Raw genomic sequence first — 27,111 nt, 5'->3', positions numbered from 1 at the left:
CCGTTACTCTAGGAGGTGGATCAAAAAAGATCATGCTGTGATTTATGTCAAAGAGTGTTCTTCCCATATTTTCCTCTAAGAGTTTTATAGAGTCTGATCTTACATTTAGGTCTTTAATCAATTTTTAGTTTATTTTTGTGTATGGTGTTAGGGAGTTTTCTAATTTCATTCTTTAACATGTAGCTGTCCAGTTTTCCCAGAACCACTTATTGAAGAGACTGTCTTTTATCCATTGTATATCCTTGCCTCCTCTGTGATAGATTAGTTGACCATAGGTGCGTGGGTTTATCTCTGGGCTTTCTATCCTGTTCCATGGATCTATATTTCTGTTTTTGTGCCAGTACCATACTGTCTTGATTACTGTAGCTTTGTACTACAGTCTGAAGTTAGGGAGTCTGATTCCTTCAGCTCCATTTTTTTCCCTCAAGACTGCTTTGGCTATTCGGGGTCTTTTGTGTCTCCATACAAATTTTAAGATTTTTTGTTCTAGTTCTGTAAAATAATGCCATTAGTAATTTGATAGGGATTGCATTGAATCTGTAGATTGCTTTGGGTAGTATAGTCATTTTCACAATGTTATTCTTCCAATCCAAGAACAAGGTATATCTATCCATCTGTTTCTATCATTTTTAATTTCTTTCATCAGTGTTTTATAGTTTTCTGCATACAGGTCTTTTGTCTCCCTAGGTAGGTTTATTCCTAGGTATTTTATTCTTTTTGTTGCAATGGTAAATGGGAGTGTTTCCATAATTTCTTTTTCAGATTTTTCATCATTAGTGTATAGGAATGCAAGCGATTTTTGTGCCTTAATTTTGCATCCTGCAACTTTACCAAATTCATTGATTAGTTCTAGTAGTTTTCTGGTGGCATCTTTAGGATGCTCTATGTATAGTACCATGTCATCTGCAAACAGTGACAGTTTTGTTTCTTCTTTTCCAATTTGTATTCCTTTTATTTCTTTTTCTCCTCTGATTGCCGTGGCTAGGACTTCCAAAACTATGTTGAATAACAGTGGCGAGAGCGGACAGCCTTGTCTTGCTCCTGATCTTAGAGGAAATGCTTTCAGTTTTTCACAATTGAGAATGATGTTTGCTGTGGGTTTGTCGTATATGGCCTTTATTATGTTGAGGTAGGTTCCCTCTATGCCCACTTTCTGGAGAGTTTTTATCATAAATGGGTGTTGAATTTCGTCAAAAGCTTTTTCTGCATCTATTGAGATGATCATATGGTTTTTATTCTTCAATTTGTTAATATGGTGTATCACATTGATTGATTTGCGTATACTGAAGAATCCTTGCATCCCTGAGATAAATCCCACTTGATCATGGTGTATATCCTTTTAATGTGTTGTTGGATTCTGTTTGCTAGTATTTTATTGAGGATTTTTGCACCTATATTCATCAGTGATATTGGTCTGTCATTTTCTTTTATTGCAGTATCTTTGTCTGGTCTTGGTATCAGGGTGATGGTGGCCTCACAGAATGAGTTTGGAAGTGTTCCTTCCTCTGCCGTTTTTTTGAAGAGTTTGAGAAGGATGGATGTTAGCTCTTCTCTAAATGTTTGATAGAATTCACCTGTGAAGCCATCTGATCCTGAACTTTTGTTTGTTGGAAGATTTTTAATCACAGTTTAAATTTCATTACTTGTGATTGGTCTTCATATTTTCTCTTTCTCCCTGGTTCAGTCTTGGAAGGTTATACCTTTCTAAGAGTTTGTCCATTTCTTCCAGGTTGTCCATTTTATTGGCATAGAGTTGCTTATAGTAGTCTCTTAGGATGCTCTGTATATCTGTATAACTTTGTATATCTGTGGTGTCTGTTGTAACTTCTCCTTTTTCATTTCTGATTTTATTGATTTGAGTCCTCTCCCTCTTTTTCTTGATGAGTCTGGCTAATGGCCTGTCAATTTTGTTTATCTTCTCAAAGAACCAGCTTTTAGTTTTATTGATCTTTGCTATTGTTTTCTTTGTTTCTATTTCATTTACTTCTGCTCTGATCTTTATGATTTCTTTCCTTCTACTAACTTTGGGTTTTGTTTGTTCTTCTTTCTCTAGTTCATTTTGGTGTAAGGTTAGATTGTTTATTTGAGATATTTCTTGGTCCTTGAGGTAGGCTTTTACTGTTATAAACTTCCCTCTTAGAACTGCTTTTGCTGCATCCCATAGGTTTTGTGTTGTCGTGTTTCAGTCTTGTTTTTGTATCCATTCAGCAAGTGTGTGCCTTTTGTTTGGAGCATTTAATCCATTCACATTTAAGGTAATTATAGATATGTATGTTCCTATTACCATTTTCTTAATTGTTATGGGTTTGTTTTTGTAGGTCCTTTTCTTCTGTGTTTCCCACTTAGAGAAGTTCCTTTAGCAGTTGTTTGTAGAGCTGGTTTGGTGCTGCTGAATTCTCTTAGCTTTTGCTTGTCTGTAAAGCTTTTGATATCTCCATCGAATCTGAATGAGATCCTTGCTGGGTAGAGTAATCTTGGTTGTAGGTTCTTCCCTTTCATCACTTTAAATATATCGTGCCACTCCCTTCTGGCTTGTAGAGTTTCTGCTGAGAAATCAGCTTTTAACCTTATGGGAGTTCCCTTGTATGTTATTTGTCATTTTTTGCTTGTTGCTCAATAATTTTTGTGCTTAATTTTTGTCAATTTGATTACTATGTGTCTCTGCATGTTTCTCCCTGGGTTTATCCTGCCTGGGACTCTCTGCACTTCCTGGACTTGGGTGGCTATTTCCTTTCCCATGTTTAGGGAAGTTTTCGACTATAATCTCTTCAAATATTTTTCTCAGGTCCTTTCTCTCTCTCTTCTCCTTCTGGGGCCCCTATAATGTGAACATTGTTGTGTTTAATGTTGTCCCATAGTTCTCTTAGGCTGTCTTCATTTCTTTTCATTCTCTTCTCTTTATTCTGCTCTGTGGTAGTTATTTTCACTATTGTATCTTCCAGGTCACTTATCCATTCTTCTGCCTCAGTTTTTCTGCTACTGATTCCTTCTAGTGTATTTTTCATTTCAGTTATTGTAATATTCATCTCTGTTTGTTTGTTCTTTAATTCTTCTAGGTGTTCGTTCTTTAATTCTTCTAGGTCTTTGTTAAACATTTCTTGCATCTTCTCGATCTTTGCCTCCATTGTTTTTCCGAGGTCCTGGATCATCTTCACTATCATTATTCTGAATTCTTTTTCTGGAAGGTTGCCTATCTCCACTTCATTTAGTTGTTTTTCTGGGGTTTTATCTTGTTGCTTCATCTGGTACATAGCCCTCTGTCTTTTCGTCTTGTCTATCTTTCTGTGAATGTGGTTTTTGTTCCACAGGCTGCAGGACTGTAGTTCTTCTTGCTTCTGCTGTCTGCCCTCTGGTGGATGAGGCTATCTAAGAGGCTTGTGCAAGTTTCCTGATGGGAGCGACTGGTGGTGGGTAGAGCTGGCTGTGCTCTGGTGGGCAGATCTCAGTAAAACTGTAATCCACTTGACTGCTGATGGGTGGGGCTGAGTTCCTTCCCTGTCGGTTGTTTGGCCTGAGGCGACCCAACACTGGAGTCTACCCGGCTCTTTGGTGGGGCTAATGGCTGACTCTGGGAGGGCTCATGCCAAGGAATACTTCCCAGAACTTCTGCTGCCAGTGTTCATGTCCTCACAGTGAGACAGAGCCACCCCCCACCTCTGCAGGAGACCCTCCAACACTAGCAGGTGGGTCTGGTTCAGTCTCCTATGGGGTCACTCTCCTTCCCCCTGGGTCCTGATATGCACACTGCTTTGTGTGTGCTCTCCAAGAGTGGAGTCTCTGTTGCCCCCAGTCCTGTCGAAGTCCTGCAATCAAATCCCAGTAGCCTTCAAAATCTGATTCTCTAGGAATTCCTTCTCCCACTGCTGGACCCCCAGGTTGGGAAGCCTGACATGGGGCTCAGAACCTTCACTGCAGTGGGTGGACTTCTGTGGTCTAAGTGTTCTCCAGTCTGTGGTCACCTACCCGGTGGTTATGGGATTTGATTTTACTGTGCTTGTGCCCCTCCTACTGTCTCATTGTAGCTTCTCCTTCATCTTTGGATGTGGGGTGTCCTCTTTGGTGAGTTCCAGTGTCTTCCCGTCATTGATTGTTCAGCAGTTAGTTGTGATTCCGGTGCTCTCGCAAGAGGGAGTGAGCACACTTCTTTCTTCTCAGCCATCTTGAACCAATCTGCCCAAGTGCATTTTAAAATAGAGGCTTTGAGCAACTAGCTAACCACATTTTAGGATCTCACCTGGAAACTGAGGAAGAAAATAATTGCACCCCCGGCTGATACAGCGGTGTGGACTGGAATTACTTGAAAGATCTATCTGCAACACAGCATTTGTGTCACTGTACAGTTTTGTGGACTGAGCTAGGAAAAACAACAAATAATTTAAGTTGGTTAGAGCTTCTGTATTTTCTAAGACTGCCACGTGCCTTAGGAATACTGTTTTATCTCCATACTTTGGATGACTTGTTCGTTTTTCTCTCCCTCTTTTTCTCTCTGTATATTTATGACCAGAGCAAAAATGTAAAAAAAAAAAAAAAGTTTGTTACTTTGAATAGTCCTAAAAAGAAAAGAAAAAAGAAAAAAATCAACCGCCTCCAACGGTCACTTTGTTGTTTTAGAATTTTAAGGTGGAAGTCTATTCAAATATCAGAAGTTGTAAAATCTAACCAGTAATAAAACCACTTATTGAAACTAAAAAACAAAAAAAAAAGGGAAAAGAATGAAATATCCACCTAGTAATAGGTATGAATATTTAAAATACATGCATACAAAACAATAAGAGCACACACATACAACAAATCCACATTAAATTGCATTAGAATAGTTACTTAAGTGGGGAGCTGGGGAGAAAGGAAGTGGGAACAGGTTATGGGGACAAAAGGAGTAGACAGACAGGGAGACAGACAGATAGATGAGGAGAATAACCTGGCTCAGGCCAATGATGAAAGGGGGCCATGAACGGGTAAGTATGATTAATTCAACTTCCTTCATATGAATCCCCAAAATAAGTATTAATAAATAAATAAATAAATAAACAAGATTACATTTTACATCAATCAAATTGACAAATGTAATGAGAATCGTAATACCTAGTGCTGACAAGGGTAGTAGGAGGTAGGCACCCTCATGTGTTTCTAGCAGGAGTGCAAATTACAGCTTCTTTAAAAGAGGGTAATATGTTAATATGTGTCAAAAGCTTAAATATGTGCCTATATACACTTAGGGCCAGCAATTACATGTCTAAGAATTCACCCTAATCAAACATATTTACCACAATTTCTATTAAAAATGTTTACATCATGGTTATTTATGATCATGGGAAAATGCGGAAGAAATGTCAAACAGAGGATTGGCTAAATGAATTATTGCACAGCCACAGATGGAAAGTTATACAACAGCTTTAAAGAGATGTTGTAGAAGGATAATAAATAGCATGGGGAAAACAGGCAATAAAACTATATATGGAGTGTGATTTTACTTTTGAAAAATAAATGCATCTATATGTGTCTGCGTGCATAACACACACACACACACACACACATACACACACACACACATACACACACACACATACACACACACATACACACACACACACATACACACATACACACACACACACACACACACACACATACACACACACACACACACACACACACACACACACACACACATACACACATACACACACACACACACACACACACACATACACACACACACACACACACACACACACACACACACACACACACACACACACACACACACACACACACACACACACACACACACACACACACACACACACTACATAAATTAGGAAGACATTCACCAAAATACCAACAGCCATGATTTGGGAGAGCTTGAGTCAGGGATTTTCACTGATTTTATGCGCCTTGAATTTTACTGACTTTATTCGATGAATTCATCTGGTACTTAGGGGAAAAAATTTCTAAAGGAGAAAAAAAAAAGCCTATAGTCCTGTTCCCTAAGGCAGGTGCTGGGTAAATAGCTAGTTAATCTATTAACCACATTTGTGATACAGCTGAATGATTTGCTTGTCTTGGTGACATATTTGAATTTTTAGCAGGGTCTTCTGTAGACAGAGAGCTTGAACCGAAGGAATGACTTCCCAGCTGACGGAGGCTTTGGCAGGTCCACATGGAGAGAGATTTACAAGCATGCTAGCAGGAACACTCCTCAGGTTATCCTTTCTGTCTGCTGCCCCTCTACCTATACTCCTAAATCTACAACACAGCACACCCTGAGGGTTTTCAAATGCGGTGACCACCTAGGCTGAGCCTGACAGACAAACAGAATTCTCAGATTCCACTCATCCACTGTGACCATTGGCAACGCTCAGCTGCTTGGACTCCCTGGGTTTTTCCTCAGCTCGTGTTAATTAAATGGCTATCCTTGAATCTACGTGTCTATAGAAACTAAAGACCCAAAGGAGGGACCACCAGCTCAAACCAGGCTTTTGATGGGTGAGTTCCCAGACTTCCTGGCCGCACTGGCGCAGCCTGCTCAGATCTGGGCAGTGATTAGCATGGAGGTGCTGGGTGCTCTGTGGGCAGCGTAAAAAAGGGAGGGGAGGGCAGAGCAGGGAGGGTGCCGGGTGGGGAATGGGGAAAAGAGAGAAAGAATGTACAAATGTATGCCACACAGTCTAGCTAAAATAACTGAGAATGCTAAGAACTGGGCAGAAAGCCAGAAGACTTGTCACTACTTTGTAATCCATAGCTGAAATATTTGGGGGTTCAGATTTGTCAGGAAGAATGGGATCTGTCTGGAAGATAAACTCCCTTGCACTTGTGGCGGGCTTTCTCGGCTGGTATGTGATACTTCTGTTCCGTCATCTGCCTTTGGCATACACGGCAAGGGTCCGACAAGCAGCACAAATGCCAAACACAGCCAGTCGCCTGCTAGAGCAGAGGCCCCAGGCAAAACACCACCAGCTGCTTTTTCCTTCCTCTCTCCATTTATTCTTTTCGAGAATGTCCAGAGAGGGAGGGGATTTGGAATACGATTGTCACCTGCTTCACTGGGCCTAGTTTACTCAGGAAATGAACATTCTAGGAGGGCACTCCTGTGGTCCTCCCTTCTGAATGGCTTAAAACACCCCGTGGATACTTCCCAAGTTCCGGTGACAGGTTTTTTTTTTAAGAAGAATCACTGTTTCGGCACTCATAAGGCACCCAGCGATCTCAGAGAAGAGGTAAATAAAGACAAGAAAAAGAAGGGTGGGAAAAGTAAGATTCTGTAATTTTCCTGAGGCCACAGGTAGCCAGGAATTGCTGACAGGGAGTAGATAATAGAAGCTAACTGGAAGTCGGGTTACCAGGAAGCCAGAGTCTAGGCATGCCTGTACAATCCTATGCTTTCTCCTCTGTGCAGCGGTTTAAATCACACTTCTTTCAATCAAAAGTTGTTCCAGAGGGCCTTATATGTGCTCAGCACTGTGCGGAATTCAGAAGGCTAAGACCCGTCCCTGCCTCAGTAATCAGTCACTTCCTATAACAGACTTTTTTTTTAAATTTAAATGTTGAACCTTCTTTTTAATTTATTTATTTTTATATTTGGCTGTGTTGGGTCTTCGTTTCTGTGCGAGGGCTTTCTCTAGTTGCGGCAAGCGGGGGCCACTCCTCATCGCGGTGCGCGGGCCTCTCACTGTCGTGGCCTCTCTTGTTGCGGAGCACAGGCTCCAGACGCGCAGGCTCAGTAGTTGTGGCTCACGGGCCTAGCTGCTCCACGGCATGTGGGATCTTCCCAGACCAGGGCTCGAACCCGTGTCCCCTGTATTAGCAGGCAGATTCTCAACCACTGTGCCACCAGGGAAGCCCCTATAATAAACTTTTTAAACTGTCTCTCTTTTTTTTTTTTTTAGATGTTGGTGGTAGGAGTTTATTAGTCAATTTATTTATTTTTGCTGTGTTGGGTCTTCGTTTCTGTGCGAGGGCTCTCTCTAGTTGTGGCAAGCGGGGGCCACTCTTCATCGCAGTGCACGGGCCTCTCACTATGGCGACGTCTCTTGTTGCGGAGCACAGGCTCCAGACGCGCAGGCTCAGTAGTTGTGGTTCACGGGCCTAGTTGCTCCGCGGCATGTGGGATCCTCCCAGACCAGGGCTCGAACCCGTGTCCCCTGCATTAGAAGGCAGACTCTCAACCACTGCGTCACCAGGGAAGCCCCTTAAACTGTCTTTATAGCACCGAAAGTAATGAGATCTTATTTATTTACTTATTTACTGACACTCTTCTCCCATTGAGAACATAAGTTCCTGAACCACAGGGCAGTCTTCTGTCAGTTCACTGCAGTATCCCAGTGCCTGGGACGTGGAAGAGACTCAACAAATTATTCGTCGCATAAACAGAATGAAGGAGATGGGAATATCACTTGAAGCAGTAAGTCCCCTTTACAAGACACTCAGCAATTAAGTGAGACACCGTAATTGCTGTAGAATACCAGAGGCTTGAACATGTGTATGATTAAAAGAGCAGAACAAAATGAGCGAAGACAGACTGGTAGGATGTGCTGGGCCCCCAGACTGAATATGTGATGTGGCAGTGAAATTGGGACTGACCCTCCCGTTCTGGGGGATGTTGGAGGGGCCATGGAAGAAACCAGCTTGACAGTGGCTGTCCCAACAGAACAAGGAGGGCTCCTATTTTCTTGAGGATTTCAGAACATCAGTTTCATAAATGCCTTTGCCAAGAGGTTCTTCCTGGGCACGGCCAGGCTGGGCTCAGCCACAAGCAGAATGTAACGCCGAGACCCAGCAAGTACTGCTTTGGGCCTGGCTGCAAGGGGTCAGCGCTTCACGTCCACAAATGGTGGGGCTGCTCCAGTCAAACAAAATTCCAACAAATAATTAACTTTAGAAATTCTTCTGTTCAAACTACAGCTTTTAAATCTCAGCCAGGTCAGTATCCTATAAGTAAATTTTACAGGTTTTCTTCTCATAAGTTTTCCTTCTAAATATACCTTAATGTTGGCTAAGAAACAAATCATTCCAGACTCTCATCATTTAATCGGAGCATTTAAAGAAAATAAAATGATCTCAACCTGTGATGAATACAGTAAACCGTTCTCTGTATTATATTTACTTCTCCATAATATACAAAAGTTGTTTAAAATCAGACACAAATGGCACAAACCCTTTGTTTACTAATGAAACCTATTTGATTTTCATTTGCATAAACTGAAAAATAAAGGTACAGATTTGATAATGACAACAGCTGCCTTTTATTGTCCACATACTATGTGTCAGTCATAATATATTTACATTTTCAAACATCTTTTCTAACCTTCATATTAATGGCTTAAAGTAGATAATATTATCCCCATTTTACAGTGGAGGAAACTGAGGCTCAAAGTGGTTAAATGACTTGCCCAAAGCCATACAGCAGGAAGTGGTAGAGTTGAGGTTCAACTCACACAAACCTAAAAAATGTTCAGTTGCTTGATTCTTTAAGTTTCAAAATCTAAGACCACACAGCAATCAGATATAGAATAAGCTGCAGAGGTTTTTGTGTTTGTATTTTTTCACATCTCTGTAAGCAGCAGCTAACCCTGCCTTGATTACCAGCTCACTACAGGCAAACATGGTCTCTTGGCTTCATATTCGCAGGACCTCGAGCAATGGTCAATAGAGAATGAATGGAAGAGTGGGGGACAGGGAACAGGAAAGGACAATGGGAAGCAAAAATCCAAGTCTCCTAACATACACGGAGGGCTTACAGGTGCCAGGTGCCGTCCTAAATGACATGTGTGAATTCCCTCATTCAATCTGCACAATGCTATATGGCAGATATCACTGTCCCTGCTTCAGCCGCAGGCAACTGAAGCACAAAGTTAAAGAATAGGCTGTTTGAAGTGACAGAGCCAAGACTGGCATCCAGGTGGTTTGGCTCCCAAGCCTACGGTCTCATGCACTGTATCACCCTCCCGCCCATCTCTGGGTCTGCAGTATGAAGGCAGCACCTGCCATGGGTACACACAGCTCCATCCTCAAACTTTTGCGAATACTGGAAGTTTTAAGTAGACAAAGCAAACGCTGATACACATATAAAAATTGGCTAAATTCTGCTCTTTCTCGTCTCAAGGTCTACAGTCTTGAGCTAGTCATTTTAAACTAATCTTGCATGGTGTGTGTTACTTTGGCCGTTTTAACTTTTCTTCTTATGGGCTTTTATATCTATGATTTGTGTGTACAGTTCAGTAGTCCCACCAGAGTAAAACAGAGGTTGATTGAAAAGAGGGGCAAGACAGGCAAGGAAGAATGTTCTCAGGATGGGCGAGCTCAGTCTGGATCTAGATTTAGATTTAATACCAAAGTTTCTAAGAAGAGGTAATGAAATCACCACTCTGGTAGAGAGAATACAGTAAGTCCAGGACAAGTGGTACCTAAGAGCCATGGGGGAAGGGTGCAAGGTCACGTGGTGTTGGGGGGGTGGAACAAAGAACATCCATACATGGGGCAAGCTTGACCATCAGGCTGGGGTTAAGAGATGGGCTGTTAATTCCTAGAAAAGGGTCACAACAGACCAGGTGGCAGGAACCAAAGGAGAACCCCAGTCCTAGGACCTAGTGTCCATGGGGTCAAGAAGGAATGTTGGACCAGATCCAGGTGGTGGCAAAAGGGATTAAGGCAGAAGCCTGAGAGCCAGGCCTAAAAGTGGGTTCTAGGCATTAAGAGGGTGACTACTCCTTGGCCCTCCCTGCTGTAGGGAAGAGGCAACTTACACATTGCCGGTGTCCGATTTAGACTGGTATAAAAACTGGATGGGGCTTCCCTGGTGGCGCAGTGGTTGAGAGTCCGCCTGCCGATGCGGGGGACGTGGGTTCATGCCCCGGTCCGGGAGGATCCCACATGCCGTGGAGCGGCTGGGCCCGTGAGCCATGGCAGCTGAGCCTGCGTGTCCGGAGCCTGTGCTCCACAACGGGAGAAGCCACAACAGTGAGAAGCCCGCGTACCGCAAAAAAAAAAAAAGAAAGAAAAAAACTGGGTGGTGCTGATCCTTCAGGTAAAGTGATCAAAGCGTCAAACTCTCAAGTTGGGGAAGGCAGAGGAAATGAAGCAGTGACTGGTATGGGACACAAAATGTGATCTATATTTACAATGCTATTCAGTTTAATCAAGCACAAGATTATAACAATAATATTAATATATGCACACATGTGTACACATTTGTAAGCGTATGTGTATATGTGTGTATACACCAAAAATCTCAGGGGAAGTGTGGCAGTGATAAAGGGCCCTAAAGATGCAGTTCTCTGGCAGGACTCAGGGCCTTCTTCCACCCCTCCCTGGTTTACCTGCTCCGACTCTTTCATTGAAGAGTCATTGCGTCTACGTGCCAATTGGCTCTGCCCCAAATTTCTCACTCTCCCTTGTATTCAACATAGCGAGCATGAATATTAGTCAGGTAATTTCTGGTAATGCGTTTCCTCAGCACAGCGTTCACTTTCTTTTGGTTTTGATGGGTCAATAAAGTGCCAGTTGACGCCAGCCAGAACATAAATGACCCTGCCAGGAGGAATCAGTCCAAAACAACCTGTCGTTACCATAAAATGGCAGGCTCATTTTGAAAAGTTTAGCACTTTCTGGAAGAGCGCTGGTTCACTGACCGAATTCTAAGGTCAACGGGGAAAAGTCACCAAAAGTGGTGCAAGCACAAATATTTCAAATAGTTCCGACAATGAGAAAGCTTATTTACGAGGAAAGATTTTTTGTGCAATCTCAGCGTCGAAACAGTATATGGAAATTGATCACAAGTTTATCTTTAATTTTTAAGATCATTCTCTTTCTCCTCGTCCCTCTCTCCCCTTGCTCTCTCTTTTCTTCTCATTTTATGTATAAAAATGCAACCAGGCTGAACTAAAGCAAATTGGTTTAATTCCCTGGAGGGAGCATGAACAAATTTTCCCAGCAACTTTCTACTAAGGCATTTGTGTATGGGTATGTGGATGGAATGTGGAAGCAGTCAGCTACGTAAACCAGTAATCAAATGAAACATTACCCATTTCAAAGTGCCCTGAAACAGCATTAACATCACCAGTTAAAACACTGGGCTTGGGAGAAAGAAAAGTGGCCAGAAAGGAAAAGATAAAAGTAAACGTGTAGGTGGGACATGTGGTAGAGGGGAGGTGGTATGGAGGGAAGAATAAAATCCACAGGGAATTAATTCCCTTTCAAAAGCAAATCTGTCGCAGGAGTGCTAGCAGGAGGTCTCTTTGATGGTATAGAAGAAAGGAGTAAAGAATACATTCAATAATTTCATCAAATTGAAATTTCAGCAGTTTACCTAAATTGCCAAACCATTAGACACTTATAAACGTGTTTGTATGCACCCACTTTGAGCCTTTTCTAAAATACCAGATAAACAGAACATGATTGTAATAAACATTAAGGGTTCTTTTCTCTTTTATGGCTGAGACTTCTGTTGAAACACTGGTCCTACAGGATCACCAAGGGATAGGACATTCCTTCATTCCTCAAACAGTTGTTCAACAAACGCTGCACAAATCTGAACTCTTTGTGCAGCCCTTGATGTTGGGGATACAGAGTTATAGAAGAATTCTTATAGATCTCAAAGAGATCTATAATGCGAGTGGCCCCTGGCCCCGCTCTGCTCACATCTGCATGGCATGCACAGTACCAGTGTTTCCTCTCAAGATGGTTTCCACAGTCCCGTGGACTCTGCCTATGACCACGACCTGGAGTGGAGACGGCCAGCAGCCTCCTCCACAGAGGACCTTCACCTGACCTTGGAGCTCATTCGGCCTGCACACCTGACGAATAAATGCACTTGTTCTCTTTCACCATTTTCCCTCCAAATGATTTTTCTAAACATCTAACGAAGGACATGCAAGAAAGGAGTCTACAGCTCTGGGTGGCCCCAGATGGCTTGGGGGCAGGGGATGGCTTTCTCAGTGGCCCGGCCGACTGTGGCCCAGGCAGTGATTACCTGCACAGGAGTGGCGGTCTTGGTAGAAGCCGTTCCCACAGGTGGACACGCACTGGCCATGCTGCGTCAGCAGGGGAGGCCGGCAGGACGAGCACTCTAGCCCACTGGTGCACATGGAACACTGAGGCTGGCAGGCTGACTCGGACAAGGTTGGGAGAAAGAGAAAGGGAATCTCTGATGAGTTCGAGGGCACCACCCAGTGCCAATTCCTACACAGCCCAATTCTGAGGCTCTGGAGACACAGAGAACAAAACAGGCAGGAAAAGAACTCTAGAGCCTTCATTTACGTAGCACGTATTTCATGCCAGGCACTGGGCAAAGTGCTTTACATATATGAATACATTTAATCTTCACAAAAACTCTATGAGGTAGAGAGTATTAATCCCAATGTTAATACTCACAGAGGTTAAGTAACCTGCTCGAGGTCAAGGTCACATGAAGCTGGCATTGGAAGCCAGGCAGTTAGGTTCAGGGGTCTATGCTCTTTTCTTCTTATCCAATTGCCCTCAATATCTTTCTCACTCAACCATTTTACAAGAATATCCCTTACGGCAGAGATATAAATAACTTCCAAAAAGGCTGAAGATTATGAATCAGGAGAAAGAGTAGGGAGAAGTGAATAATTACAAAAATAATAAAAGCGGTTGATTTTTATTGAGGCCTGACTACATCCTAGACACTATTCTAGGCATTTTACATGTATTGACACATGTAATCCTCTCAAGACCCTCTGAGGAAGGTACCGGTATTACCCCACTTTACAGGTAAGAATACTGAGGCACAGAGAGGTTATACTCACAGCCAGGATATGAGCCTACACACTCTTAAATGGATAATTAACCCCACGAGTCAGAGATAGGAGAAAAAGTAACCATGATTTGGCCTCAACCAAGCCAAATTCTCCCAGGTAAGAGCTCCCTCCCAGATGTACTATAAGAATTCTGATTGCACGTGAACCCATTCTGGATCCTCTGGTAACCCACAAGAGATAAGCTCTGTTACCAACTATCTGTGTGATATTAAGCAAGCCAGCTAATTCTCTGGCCCACAGATTTCCCATTTGCGAAATGAGAAAGTTCTCATAAGTGATCTCGAAGGTTCATGTCAACTCTGAAGTTCTATATTGGATTATAGCAGGGTTTCTTTTTTTTTTAAGATTTTTTTGATGTGGACCATTTTTAAAGTCTTTATTGAATTTGTTACAATATTGCTTCTGTTTTATGATTTGGTTTTTTGGCTGCAAGGCATGGGGGATCCTAGCTCCCCGAACAGGGATCAAACCCGCACGCCCTGCATTGGAAGGTGAAGTCTTAACCACTGGACCACCAGGCAAGACCCTATATGAGGGTTTTAATAACTGACACCAAGCATCCCAATGACTACCCTTGAAAGTTTTCAAAAGTGAAAAATCCAGCCATGACTACCTAGTAAGCATCTGACTGTGCCATCATCTACCTCCCCGGGAAGCCTGGAAACACCCATCAAATGTTAGAAGAAAGAGACTTGCAAGTAGAGAGGTCAAGTAGCCTACGGATGACACTACTCCCTTCTAATGGTTTTTGGAAATTGTTCATTTCCTGTGCCATGACCCCATCCTGGACACCAGTGAGCCTCAGTCCCCCTCTGGGCTGTCTGCCTGGAGCCGTACCTAAACAGAGAGCACCGGCTTGGTAAAATCCCAGACCACAGCTGTGCACACACCGTCCGTTCCGCAGCATCTTTGTGGGGTCCTGACAGAGGTCACAGTGGTCTGGCGACTGAGAGCAGGTCAAGCAGTCTGGGTGGCAATGAACTACAATCAAGGACAAAGAGGAGAGCTCAGTAAAGACCACGTGATTTCTCTTACATCCTTCTAACAAAGGATCTATGGGGTATATGGACCTGTATAGAACACGGAGAACAGAAAACTCTGGTCCCTATGAAAAAGGACCCCAAATAGCAAAACTGATCTCAATGCAAGATTTCAAGGAATTGCTCCTTGTCTGAAATACCATCACTGTCTCCTGTCTCCTGTCTCCTTAAAGTGAAGACGCTAAAAACATTACCAAACTAGCCCTACTGAATGCTTCTACCTCCTAGAATACCTCTAGAAAGAGGAATGACTAGTGCCATAATACTGAATAGATGATTTAAGCAGATTCAATAATTTATAATTTCTTAAATGTTCTTCTTAACCTTTGATGTGCATAAAAGGTTAGGACATAAAACCTACACTGCTTAAAAATAGTTATTATTTTCTTAAAAGAATACAGTCAGTTTTCTTCTTTTTCTCCAAGATTTCAAATCTCATTCCCAGTCATTGGGATCATCACTGAACTTAGTGGTATTTGTCAGCAAAGGACGTTTTCAGTTTTCGAAGTTGCCAAGGACCTAATTTTCAAGGTATGGGACATTATAATATGCTAAATATTTGTTTTGGAAAGCCCAGAGAGCCACTTTAGTGAAGGTAACGTAATTAAACCCTAAAGTTGCTATTCTTTTCCCATGGTAAACTCTTCACAGAAACACTGATTAGCCAGAATACAAGCGCAACTGCCTATATGAAAAACTGCAACCCATGGATGAAAACAATTAATTCTGAAATATGAATAGAAGGAAATGCCGCTTCTCCGAGAGAGACTGAGCTTATAGGCAAATTACTGCTCAGCTAGAGCAGCTTTAGTGCTTGACAACAATTATTAACTGGAACTAATTCAACCCCAGGTGATTCGAAGGCAGAGTTGCAGAACAAGTAGATAAAATTTTCTTTGGGAAGAAATTAATGAGTCTTTAAACTTCAAAAACCCATCTGAGAACTCCAAAAGCCATCTGTTTAATGGTTCACCTTAAAGAAATGAACGTCCATAACAAACTTCCAGCAATTTTTCTTCTATCTTCAACAATGGAACAGTCCTAATGCATATATTTGCTTTTACAAGTTGTCAAATATTATGTTATTTGATGTTCACAATAATTTTGCAAGGTAGATAAGGCTGTTTTATCAACAAGAAAATTAAGATTCAGAGAGGACCAATGACTTGTGCAAGGTCACATGCTCATAATCAGTAGACTTTGGCAAATACACGGACAAAGCATCATTTGTTAGAAAAATTAAGAATAAACAAACAAACAAACCCAGTGGGTGACTAAAGAAAATGAAGCAAGGGGTGGGAGGAGAGGAGATCTCTCTGAATTTTTTGGCAGTAAAAACATCTCAGCAGAAATAAACTGGACATGGACCCACCTGATGTGCAATCTGGACAGCACTGTCCCTTCACCGCCTGAGCTAGTGTGGCTACCGGACACGGAGGACAAGAGGGCTCATAGCAAGTTACCTGAGCCCCCCGGCACTCACACAGCTTGCAAGGGCCATCCTCCCACTTCTCCCCCTCCTGCAGGAAACGGTAAAGAATGACACTGTTACCAGAGTGCAAAGATTCAGAAGACAGTTCGCTGGTGGAGAACATATAATTTCCATAAGAGACAAGGTGAAGGCTCCTTGTCAAACCTAACTCAAAGCTAACTCTGAAACAGGACAGTGGTAGAAGAGTTCTAAATTTAAAAAGGTAGTATCTCTCCTTCTTTGTTTATAATTGGTTTATTTTAATGTAGAACTCAGGCAGAAAGATAAAGTACGAAAGCATACTGGAACTTCCAGAATAAGCAGGAAGCATATAACACTTGTTTCTCAAACCTATCTCAGCAAAAAAAAAAAAAAACCACACAAAAGGGGATTACTATGTACCTAGTGATTAGCAGGTACATTAAATACAGTCTTTATAATAACAGTAGGAATCTGTTTAAAACCCTGAATTTCCTTATTGTTTTTACAGTAAGAGTAACAGTAGGGTCATTGTATTTTTAAAATGACAGCTCTTGCATGCCCACTTTTAGTGGGCTGTGGATGTGCCATGAATATTCTTTTCAGCCAAAGAAACAATGGTAATAAACATTAGTACTTTGAGAGAGAGTCCAAAGTGAATTATAAAGAGCAATTCCTTTTTGCTTGCTGTCCTATTCACCCTGGAGACAGAAAGGAGAAAAGGTTCCTACAAGAATGTTTAGGGAGATGAAAAGGTAAAACAAAACAGAATAGAAGAGCATACTTGAAAATAAAGCTCTGATAAAATGTTTATTAAGCCAGCTGATGTTAAACATTCCAAACAATTAATGTGACAGTATTCAGCAACAGTGAATGACAGTGTTAGAAAAATGAGGAATATTATCTTGAGAAGGTAGAATTGCTTTTCTTCCATTTCAAGGCAGACTGGGTTCCTGGCCCCCTTATTCTATAACCTCAAAAACTGTAAGCTTGCTCATGTGAACAAACACGCTTGCACTTTCCCTTCAAAAGAAATCATACAACGTTGTCCTGCAAACAACTTAGAGAGAATGAACACTCAGTAGTGCCTGGGGAACAAACACACCCCAGACCCAAAAAGCTCTCTCTTCAGTGCTCTGCAGTACATGAAATTGTGCTGATGGGTAAACTGAGTTTTCCAGGCCAGAAAAATTGAGGAGAAAATCATCACAAGAAAGGGAAAGGACCTGTGTAGGAGCTTGTAGTTGGAGAAGTGTTAATTATCATTCGTGGGGCAAAAAAATAAGCTAAAGAAAGGAGGATAGGGCTTCCCTGGTGGCGCAGTGGTTGAGACTCCGCCTGCCGATGCACGGGACGCGGGTTCGTGCCCCGGTCCGGGAAGATCCCACATGCCGCGGAGCGGCTGGGCCCGTGAGGCATGGCCGCTGAGCCTGCGCGTCCGGAGCCTGTGCTCCGCAATGGGAGAGGCTACAACAGTGAGAGGCCCGCGTACCGCAAAAAAAAAAAAAAAGAAAAAAAGAAAGGAGGATAAGTTCAATAAATCCAAGTCTTGGTTATCATTACAATTCTTAATCCCAGACCACACTGTCAGCAAATATACCTGTTAAAAATACTAAGGTTCCCCAGGAGAGTTTATGCAGATAATTGCTTAAAAGGATTTAATACATATCTATGTACAAGCTAAAAATCTATACTTACTGGAATATGTTTAACTTTACTCGCATTTGAGGACATCTAGGAACAGAGAGAAACAGAAACGTATTTATTATTATACCACTAAAATCACCATTAGGCTGATCTTTTCATTTTTTCATTAGGAAACATCCATTCCTCGCCAAGTAACAAGCAATTTCATTCACTGGTTATGAGTAGAAATAAAATCTATCTGTATCAGAAACAAGCAATATGAGGTGAAGACAACATGCCTAGCGGATATTTTTGAGTTCTTATTCTCACTTTGTGCTGGGGTATCTGGCTTCAATTCCCCTCAATACGAAGGACTCTGCAGTCAAGAGATCTAAGCTTATAAGAGCAAATTCTTGAAACTTATATGGTACTGGAGCATCATGGGGATTTGTGCTTATTTCAAACAACTTGCTTTTGTTTCATTCCACTGGGCTTAATTTACCTCCAAAAATGGACAGGGAAATTCATATTGAGAGAGAGATTGAGAGAGAAAACTTGAGTTCAATATGTACAGAATTTAATCTCCTAAATTCTTAGGAAACAAGGATGACTAAATGAGGAAATATCAATATGAAACAAACAATGCCAACAGCATGATAATAACCATAGTAATGATCACATTTTTAAGCTTTCTTATATGCCAGGTATTGTTCTAAGTTTATACATACCATCTCAATAGACCAATGAGGTAAGTACTATTTTTATCTCTATAACTGAGGATTAAGTAACTTGCCCAAGGTCACAGTCCGTATGTGGCAAAGTAGGGATTTGAACTTAGAGCCTGAATGTTAACCCTATGCAGTACTACATGCCCAGCTTATACAAAAAACGGGCCGGTTGACAGATGCAGTTTACCCAAATCGGGAGGAAAAAGGGTGTAGGAATCACTTCACAAATCAAAGTACCTAATCCTAATTCTTATAATCCCTTTTTGATTGGTCAATGATGCAATTGTACTTATGATCAACTGGCATACTTTTAAGAACACAGTGAATTTATCAACATTCCAAGAGCCCCATGTGGAAAATAAGGGCTATATAAATAGAGCAAATTTGAAGAGATTAAGATAAATATTTTTCCTTTGGGGTATATAATAAAAAAAGTACAGACTTAGGGAGAAATAAAGCTTTAGCTAATAGAGTTTTAGAGTTGGACTATTGCAAAAACCTTCTAAATGGACCACCTACTTCCATATTTTGCACGTAAGCCCCATCACAGCACTGTTCTGATCAAAACTGCCCAGAAGCTCCCATCGGCCTCAGGGTAAAACCAGCGTCCAGGCTACCTGCTGGATCTCATCTCAACTCCTTTCCCCCTCATTCCTTGCCTCCAGCCAAACTCACTTTCTTGGATGTGCCAAGCACACTTCTGCTTCACTGTTTTTTTTAATTTCCTGATCCTCTTCCTGGTATGTTTCTCCCCCAAGATATCCCTGGCTCGCTCCCTCACTTCCTTCAGGTTTTGCTCAAATTTCTCCTCATGAGAAGACTTCCCCCATCATCTGAGGTAAAAGAGCACCTCCCCCCCTCAGTTACTCCCCAGCTGCCCTGTTTTCCAGGCAGCACCCATCACCCCCTGACACGTGTGTTTGTTGTGTGTGTCCCCACGCTAGAACGGAAACTCCCTGAGAGCAGGGACTCTGCATGCTGTGTCGGCTTCTGTATCTCCAATTCCGGGAACATAGTAGGTGTGCAATCACGTTCGTTAAACAAATGAATGGGTAAAAGAAATGAGAAGGAAATGCCCCCTTGTTAAATTAGTTTTGGATGATTAATTTTTGTTAGTCTTCGGTTATTAGCCTGATACTCACAAATTCTGCATTTTCTTCATATACACAATAACCATTCCTTGAAACGCATTCAGGACAGCATTTTCCATCTAAGTGAATTAATTCTTCACCCTGTAGAAGTAAGGGTTGCACAGGCACGTATCAAATTAACATCTCCAGGTAGCAGCGCTGAATTGTGAAGCGGCTGAATTCCCTGACTGGAATGAAAAACCTTAACTCACCCCTCTCCTTTGGCCCACGGCTTATTCCATCTCCCCTGTGCTATCTTCCTATGAAAAGCCTAGTCAATATAGCTCACCCCTTCCTCCAAGTGCTTTTGCTTTCCAGTTCTGGTGATACTTGTGCATGATTTCCTACCCATGACCAGGAATTCACACGAAGAAGAAGAATGGCCAAGAGTAATGTTATAGTCTTGGAAAGTTATGAGTTTCAGAAAAGGATCAGGCTACCTTAAATATACAAGGCTTGAACTTGTGAGCTGGTTTCATTAACAGTGCTCAAATCAAACCAACACTTTCCCCTGAATACAAAATCAGACACATCCCTATATGCACAGACGAAGTCCTGGGCATAAATTAAGCAGCAGAAGACTAATTTCTATTCAATATTCTGAAACTGTTATCCAGTTCACATAATCACTATTTAAAAAATTATAAGGGGAAGGAAAGACATGCCACACTAGGAAGGTAGATATTAAACTTTCAAAGTTATCATTTTAACTTCCCAACATCAATCATTTCAAATTTTTTATTTTTACACAAATAATAAATGCTTACTATAAAAAATTAAATAATTCTGAATTCTATAACTTAGAAAACATAATGTCACTGTAGTCCTACCTCCCGGGGAAGCTGCTATTAAAAATACAACCTCTATTTACAATTTTTCATATAAATATACTAACATCTAATATCTATAGGCTAAAGAGTATTCTTTAAAGCACTTTTCACTTTCTAAAGATATATCTACTTCCTAAAAGATGGTGATGTTTCTTTACGTGAAGACATTATTTAATTTGTGATTTATATTACATTTGAAGTGCAAAAACCATCATAGGTAAAAATGGAATAATGTAAAATTGCATAAAGAGAATAATCACAGTATCTTATGTTTAAAAACGCTGTGCACTAAAGAAAAATATAAAATAAAAGCATTAGTTGTCTTTGAATTGTAGCATTATGGACTTTAAAGTCTCTTTTTTATTTCTCTTGAGCCTTCAGTTTTCTAAAATGAATATGTATTATTTTAATGAAGGAAAAGATCCCTTTTAAAAGAAACACAAAAATATATGAATGACTGTAACTTTTTATAGTATGTGAAAAGTTATTTCAAAAAGGAGGGAGTTAGATAGATCACTGTTCCTCAAAATTTCATGCCAACCAGAGGCCAACGGAGAGCAGAGTGTGCTGTAAGGAACAGACGTATTTACATATAAATTGTTTTGCAGAAACGTGACAAACCAGCTGGTAGTGAAGGCCTAACCCACAAACACAGTGAAATTTGCTTTCAAAGCATATAAAGAGGTTTATAAACATGTAATCTAAGTCACTTAAAACAATGTTTTGAAACAAGACAGAGTATGTGTACTTCTATTAAAGACGAAATGCATGAGAGATTCTTAAGTGCCCGCTACAATACCTACAGACAGAACTGAAAATGGACCCTGCATCACTCGGATAAGGCAAAGAAGGTAGCTTTTCTGAGTCTTCAAATGCTGCTGTAAATAACAGCAAGCCCTGCTCCTGGGGAACAAGGATGCAGGTTTGGTGAGGTAGGAATTTCTAAATAGATTTGCTATTTATAGACATCTGGATGCCCCAACCTGCATCAGTTCACTGTGGTGGGGAGCTTGCTCTAATTAGCATCTGACTTTGGCTTTGAGAAAAATTGCTTTGTGAAACAAAGCTAACTTTTTTCTTTCTAAGAGGATTCTGCTGCTTAGGCCAGATGGAATTCGCTAACCCCTCTCCACTGAATCACATCAACATTCATCCATCAGACGAAAGACCCTGTTATTCCACTAAGCTGCCCATTGGAAAAGAAAACACTCTTTTGCAGGAATCTCCCTCTGCTGGAGAAAGGAAAGGCACCTCACGTTTACGGCATGCCTACCCTCTTCCGTGCACTTTGCCACAAGCTTGGATCCCCCCCATCACTTTATCCCTCATACATGAATGCGAGCTAATAGTCCTTTCTTAAGAAAAAAAGTAAATTGACTTCTTCTTCTGAATTCACGCTCAAAGATCATACTAAATATAGAAACACATGGAAATCGTCATATTGCACTATTCTACTGTTGATTTATGTTTCCAAGTCCAGGAATTTGGTTTTATATATCAAAGACAAGGCTCATGCCACTTTCTCCTTTTTTTAACGAAGAAAAACTGTTTGCTGATTTCAGTGCAATTCGGAACCTGCTGTTGATGACAGGGCAACAACGATTACGATGGCGTAGAGGTACAATTTTGCCTCTTTCTCTAGAGGTTGACTTTTCTGCACCTTTGCGGATGTAGACGCACTCAGACTTATTCCACCTTTCGTATGCAAGATGAGAAATCAAATGATCTTGATATATTTTAGAAAAGGCAGAAAGTAGGGCAGAATTGAATAAAAATACTAGGAGCGTACTTTCACTGCTCCCCTTGGCAGATTTAGCCATTTTCTCCAGGTGCTCCTGAGGCATTTAATTCGTATTAATTCATAACCATTGACGCCCCTGCAGATTATAATTTCTGTTTTGGTATCTGACTTCCACCAAAGCCTGGGAACTCTTGAGATTAAAATGTGCCTTATTCATCTTTTTATCTCCAAGCCAAGCGGAAGTTAGGAAGTTAGTATCCCAGGCTTTCATAAGGTCATTAGCCAGAGCTATTTACAGAAGTATGGCACAGAAGGAAGGTTAAGGGATATTTGTGTAAGATTCAATTCTGGTTAAAATTTCACCTCTGGTAGTATATCCAGTTTAGAACCCAGTGCCTTAAAACAAAATATGGGTATGTGCTAGTTGATTCAAAATCTGCAGAAATAGACTGACTAAAGGCATTAGAAGTCCTCAATTCATAAAAGAGAAGATGGAGGGCTTCCCTGGTGGCGCAGTGGTTGAGAGTCCGCCTGCCGATGCAGGGGACACGGGTTCGTGCCCCAGTCCGGGAGGATAACCCATGCTGTGAAGTGGCTGGGCCCATGAGCCATGGCCGCTGAGCCTGCGTGTCCGGAGCCTGTGCTCCGCAACGGGAGAGGCCACAGCAGTGAGAGGCCCGCATACCGGGAAAAAAAAAAAAAGAGAGAGAAGATGGATAAGACTGGGAGGAGGATGAGTTGGGACGAGATAGTGCTATGGGGTGGCTTGGGGAACCCAGAGGCCCTTTCCACTTACTGAAGCAGCTGCTCCCCATTTTCCTAAGAACAGAGGACAGGAACTGGCTTATGCTACCAAAGGCAGGAGCCATGGAAGACTGGCAGGTACTTGGAAATGCATTACATTGGGGATAGCGGGCCAAATTATTTTCTGTGCCTGAGACTCTCTGTTTAGACCTGACTGAAAATAGGTGGCTTAAAGGACCCACCCTACCAGGATCCCTCTCCCAGATTTTCCATAAACCCTGGGATATTAGACACATTAAAACCTTGGAAATAACCCAGCATCCCCTGGGCAGACTGCCGAGGCCAGGAAGCTCAGCCTCAGCCCAAGAGCGAGGGAGACAGAAAAGGGCCCTGACTAGGGTTTTTCTCATCTTCATCCAACCATTCTGATTCCCCTGACCTAAAGAAAGAAAAGCAATGAAAAGGCACGTAGAGGGAAATAAATCTGCAAAAAAAGCAGGACCCTCTTTACCTACATGTGTCTCAGCTCTACCAAGACACAGAAGTAGAAGGCAACATGAAAAAGAACTCTGTCGCTGACAGCCCTGTTTGAATGGCTGTTCCTCTTCGGGAACCGTGTTGAGAGGAGCTGAGGCGTGGGGGAGAAGTAGAAAGAAAAATGCCTTCACAGACACCCAGCGCTTCAGATCGTCCAAGTTTCCCTCATCGACTCAAGTTCACAACGCCGCGGGAAACTGGTGGGGCAGATAGGAGTGCCAAGGGAGAAGGACACAGCTTTAAAAGCAGTTTGTTGTACAGCGGATCAAAATCGGGTGCAAAGGGGAAAAAAAGCCATCTCCCCACAGTATACATCTATAGTCCAAACAGAGCCTACTTTGTTAGAAGATTCTAGAAATTCTGCAGACAGCAGAAGTCAACAGAGGTCCACAGAGTTAATTATGTATGAGGTCTCCCTCCCTGTCTCTTTAAAACAAAAACAATGACAAAAACACATTTCATTTTCTTTCCCGATGGATTCACAGGAGCAGCCTCTAGGTGTTGGCTCTCCTCTCTGCTAAACGCTGTCAGCGGGGCCTGCAACAGAAGCCGGGCCACCGGAGCACCTGCGGACTCTGTTTCACAACCAGAGCGAGCTGGGCGGCCACCAGCAGTGAGGCCCAGCTGTGCTGACTGATAGGCTAATGTCCCATGTCATCCCTTCCAGTCCATGTCTCTGGCTCAGGGCTTCCCATCTGACCAGATGCACTGAGAGCTAAAAGCTCCAGGAGGCTGATCCAAATCAGTCTAAACAAAGAGTGGCATTTACTTTACACCACAGAAGCCTCACGCTAAAAGCCTCCTTGAAATTGAACGTTCAACCTGGTCGTCCCCTCTGCTGCCGAGAGGGAAGGGACAGGTGAGGGACCACCCATCCCGCTGGAGACAGCCTTACAGTCCAAAAGGAGATGCCTTCGTTTCTTACCTGGGCACACTCCACTCTGGCACACTCCCCAGTCCGGCAGGTCACTTGGCCACGGTCACACGTGCAGAACTCACAGGCCGAGCCCTTCCATATTTCATCCTGGTACCGCACAAGCCCCCCATGCGAGCAGCTTCCAGCAGGAGACACACAGTCCTCGCAGCATTGCCCATGACGCTGAGCCCTTCTCTGACCCTGAGGAAACAGAGAGAACGGCAGGGAAAGGGCAGTGGTCAGGAGGGCGCGAAAACATCCGACCTGATGGGGCAGAAGGACATAAAACACCAACTCTGTGTGCTGTTTTCTTCCCCCACCTGACCCAGCTGAGGCACGTTCCCCTCCCCCTCCCCCTCCTTCCTGGGAAGCAGGTCCTTCCTGCTTCCGAGCATCATAAAAACTTTTGATTCCCTCAAAGGACACACTGGACTAAGAAATGCATTTCCTAAATGACCCCGAATAAAGGTTCAAAAATCAAGCTACACACTCTCAAATACCTTTTCGCATCTTAACGGAGGGCAGGCCTGTTTGTGGCACCTGACCTCACCCCGGTCACATATACACGTGGTGCAGGCATTTTCACTCCACTGCTCACCATGCTGAGTGAAGAAAAGAAACAAAAAAGTGGAAAATCAAATGTCACACATATCAAGTAGAAACACAAGGCACGTGACACAATTTTTTACCATAGTTCTTAACTGAGCCACATCAAATGTACTCCTGAAAAATAATATCATCTAGGCAGAAGAGGCTCTAAGAAAAGAAGTCAATACATGTCCAAAGAGAACTTGGGATTCGTTTGCATCCAAGTATATTCATTCCACAGATGCCTTGAGGGCCTGCTCTCTGCCAGACACACAGAGGGCCTGGAACTTCAAGATTAATAGGAAGACCCTGTTTGCTGGCTACTCGATGGTCATTCTTTAGCTCTCCTTTGCTGGGAGACCCAGTTCTCACTGCTACACACTCACGTTCCCAGCTTCCCTTGCAGCCAGTGCACAGACTTGGTCCCAGTCCCAACGGAGGGGACCTCAGGGGAAGTGTGCTAGAGCAGTAGGGGTTGAGGAAAAGACTCTTCTCCCCCATAAAGGAAGAAAAGTCCACCCCTTTCTTCCACCAGGCTTTAGTCATGACTGGTTGAGGACAATCTGCCTGAAGCTGTGGAAGCCACACTGGGGCATGAGGTGACAAGACAGAAAGCAAATGCCAACATGCTGAGGACGGCAGGGTGGCAAGGTCAGAAGAGTGAAAACCCTTGACAACATCATTGAGACCTGGATTGATCAACCCTGCAACTGTCCCACCTCTGGGCTTCCTGTTATATGAGATAATAAATGTTTCATTTTAGCTACTTTTAGAGGAGCATTTCTGTTGCTTGCAGCCAAGGACACCATAACAGGTATAGAGGCTCTCTCTTCCAGAAGAAATTAATCTAGCACATATGTAGCTACTGTATTGGACAGCACAGATCTAATATACACAAAAATCCTTTCCCCTTTAGTTATTTTCATTTATACTTCAAGGGACCCGTCTAGAATTTGTGTCATCCATCCCCTAATACTCAGTTCCAGATTCTCTATTGAGAGTCAAAAATCCCAATTTCTATTTGGTTTTCCTTAGAATGACCAGCAAACAAGGGAAGCAGATGGGTTAATTTTTTATATATTCTTTGCTTTTGAATAATGTAACCTTCTTTTGCCTCAGCTAGGCACTCCCAAGTCAGAACATTCATTCATTCATTCAACTTGTTGCACTTACTTTTATTTAGTACCTACCATGTGTTGGGTAGTTAGCTAGACTGCCCCAATAGTACTTTCAAGTTTTCAGGGTCCACCACCCCCAGCTTCTTGCCCTTTTCTCTCTCGCACCTTCCACTCCCATGCTCCCAACCCCACTGTAAGGCAGGGGGACACTGTCTCTGGATATCAGTGCATAAAAGCCAACCAAAGCAGGCAGACATTCCCAGAGCCTCCAACATAAGTGTAAACTGACAGTAACCAATGACAGTCCTTTTTCCCTTCAAGATGTGTGAACAGTAAGTTCACCAAGGTTCATGAACCAGGTACCACCTGCCAGCACATTCTTTTGTATTTCTAATCCCCTCCGATTTAATTTTTTCACAAAGGCTTCCCATGAAGGGAAGAAAAAAGCCGTTTATGAACTGAGTTACTAATCCTGGCAAAGAGTCAGACGTGGGTGGGGGAGATATGGTGGTTAGAAGGGCAGAGGGCTGATGTGTAAGAATGGATGTCAAAACACCTACATGGGGCACATCAAAGCTTACCTCGTAAACTCGGCCAGCTGCAGAGCAGGATCGCAAAGAGCACTGTGGGCAGCATTTCCCAGGGACTCGGACCACAGTTTCATCCTTGACACCCCAAAAGCAGTCCATCAAAAGGCAGTATTAATAAAATCCACAACAGTAGGAAAATTTCACTCACAGCCAACTCAATCACGTGCCTCAAGCCTCCAGAAACAGCAATTTCCTCTCATTTAATATCTATTAGTCACCTGGTGCTTTGATAAGAATGAACACTTTTCAGGGCAGTGTGACTCTTAAGACGTCTGCACATTCCTCAAGTCCCATC

The 27,111-nt window shown here is 42.5% G+C and overlaps 1 protein-coding gene across 1 annotated transcript in view; it reads right to left on the bottom strand.

Annotated features, from left to right (window-relative positions):
- The window catches only part of FRAS1 (Fraser extracellular matrix complex subunit 1), a 441,423-nt gene that overhangs the window by 231,713 nt on the left and 182,599 nt on the right, over window positions 1–27,111 (bottom strand). The window contains exons 7-14 of the mRNA XM_024754112.1: window positions 26,808–26,891; window positions 25,021–25,122; window positions 24,530–24,721; window positions 19,765–19,854; window positions 17,967–18,002; window positions 16,191–16,338; window positions 14,616–14,759; window positions 12,968–13,102 (exon numbers count right to left, since the gene is read on the bottom strand). Coding sequence (XP_024609880.1) covers window positions 12,968–13,102; window positions 14,616–14,759; window positions 16,191–16,338; window positions 17,967–18,002; window positions 19,765–19,854; window positions 24,530–24,721; window positions 25,021–25,122; window positions 26,808–26,891 — 931 coding nt within the window. The remainder of the gene's footprint in view (window positions 1–12,967; window positions 13,103–14,615; window positions 14,760–16,190; window positions 16,339–17,966; window positions 18,003–19,764; window positions 19,855–24,529; window positions 24,722–25,020; window positions 25,123–26,807; window positions 26,892–27,111) is intronic.

The sequence above is a fragment of the Neophocaena asiaeorientalis genome, unplaced genomic scaffold (genome assembly GCF_003031525.2).
Source record: "Neophocaena asiaeorientalis asiaeorientalis breed wild unplaced genomic scaffold, Neophocaena_asiaeorientalis_V1.1 scaffold148, whole genome shotgun sequence".
NCBI classification, from domain to species: Eukaryota; Metazoa; Chordata; class Mammalia; order Artiodactyla; family Phocoenidae; genus Neophocaena; species Neophocaena asiaeorientalis.
Note: the sequence above shows the minus strand (reverse complement) of the source record. Positions and strands in the feature narration are given on the sequence as shown.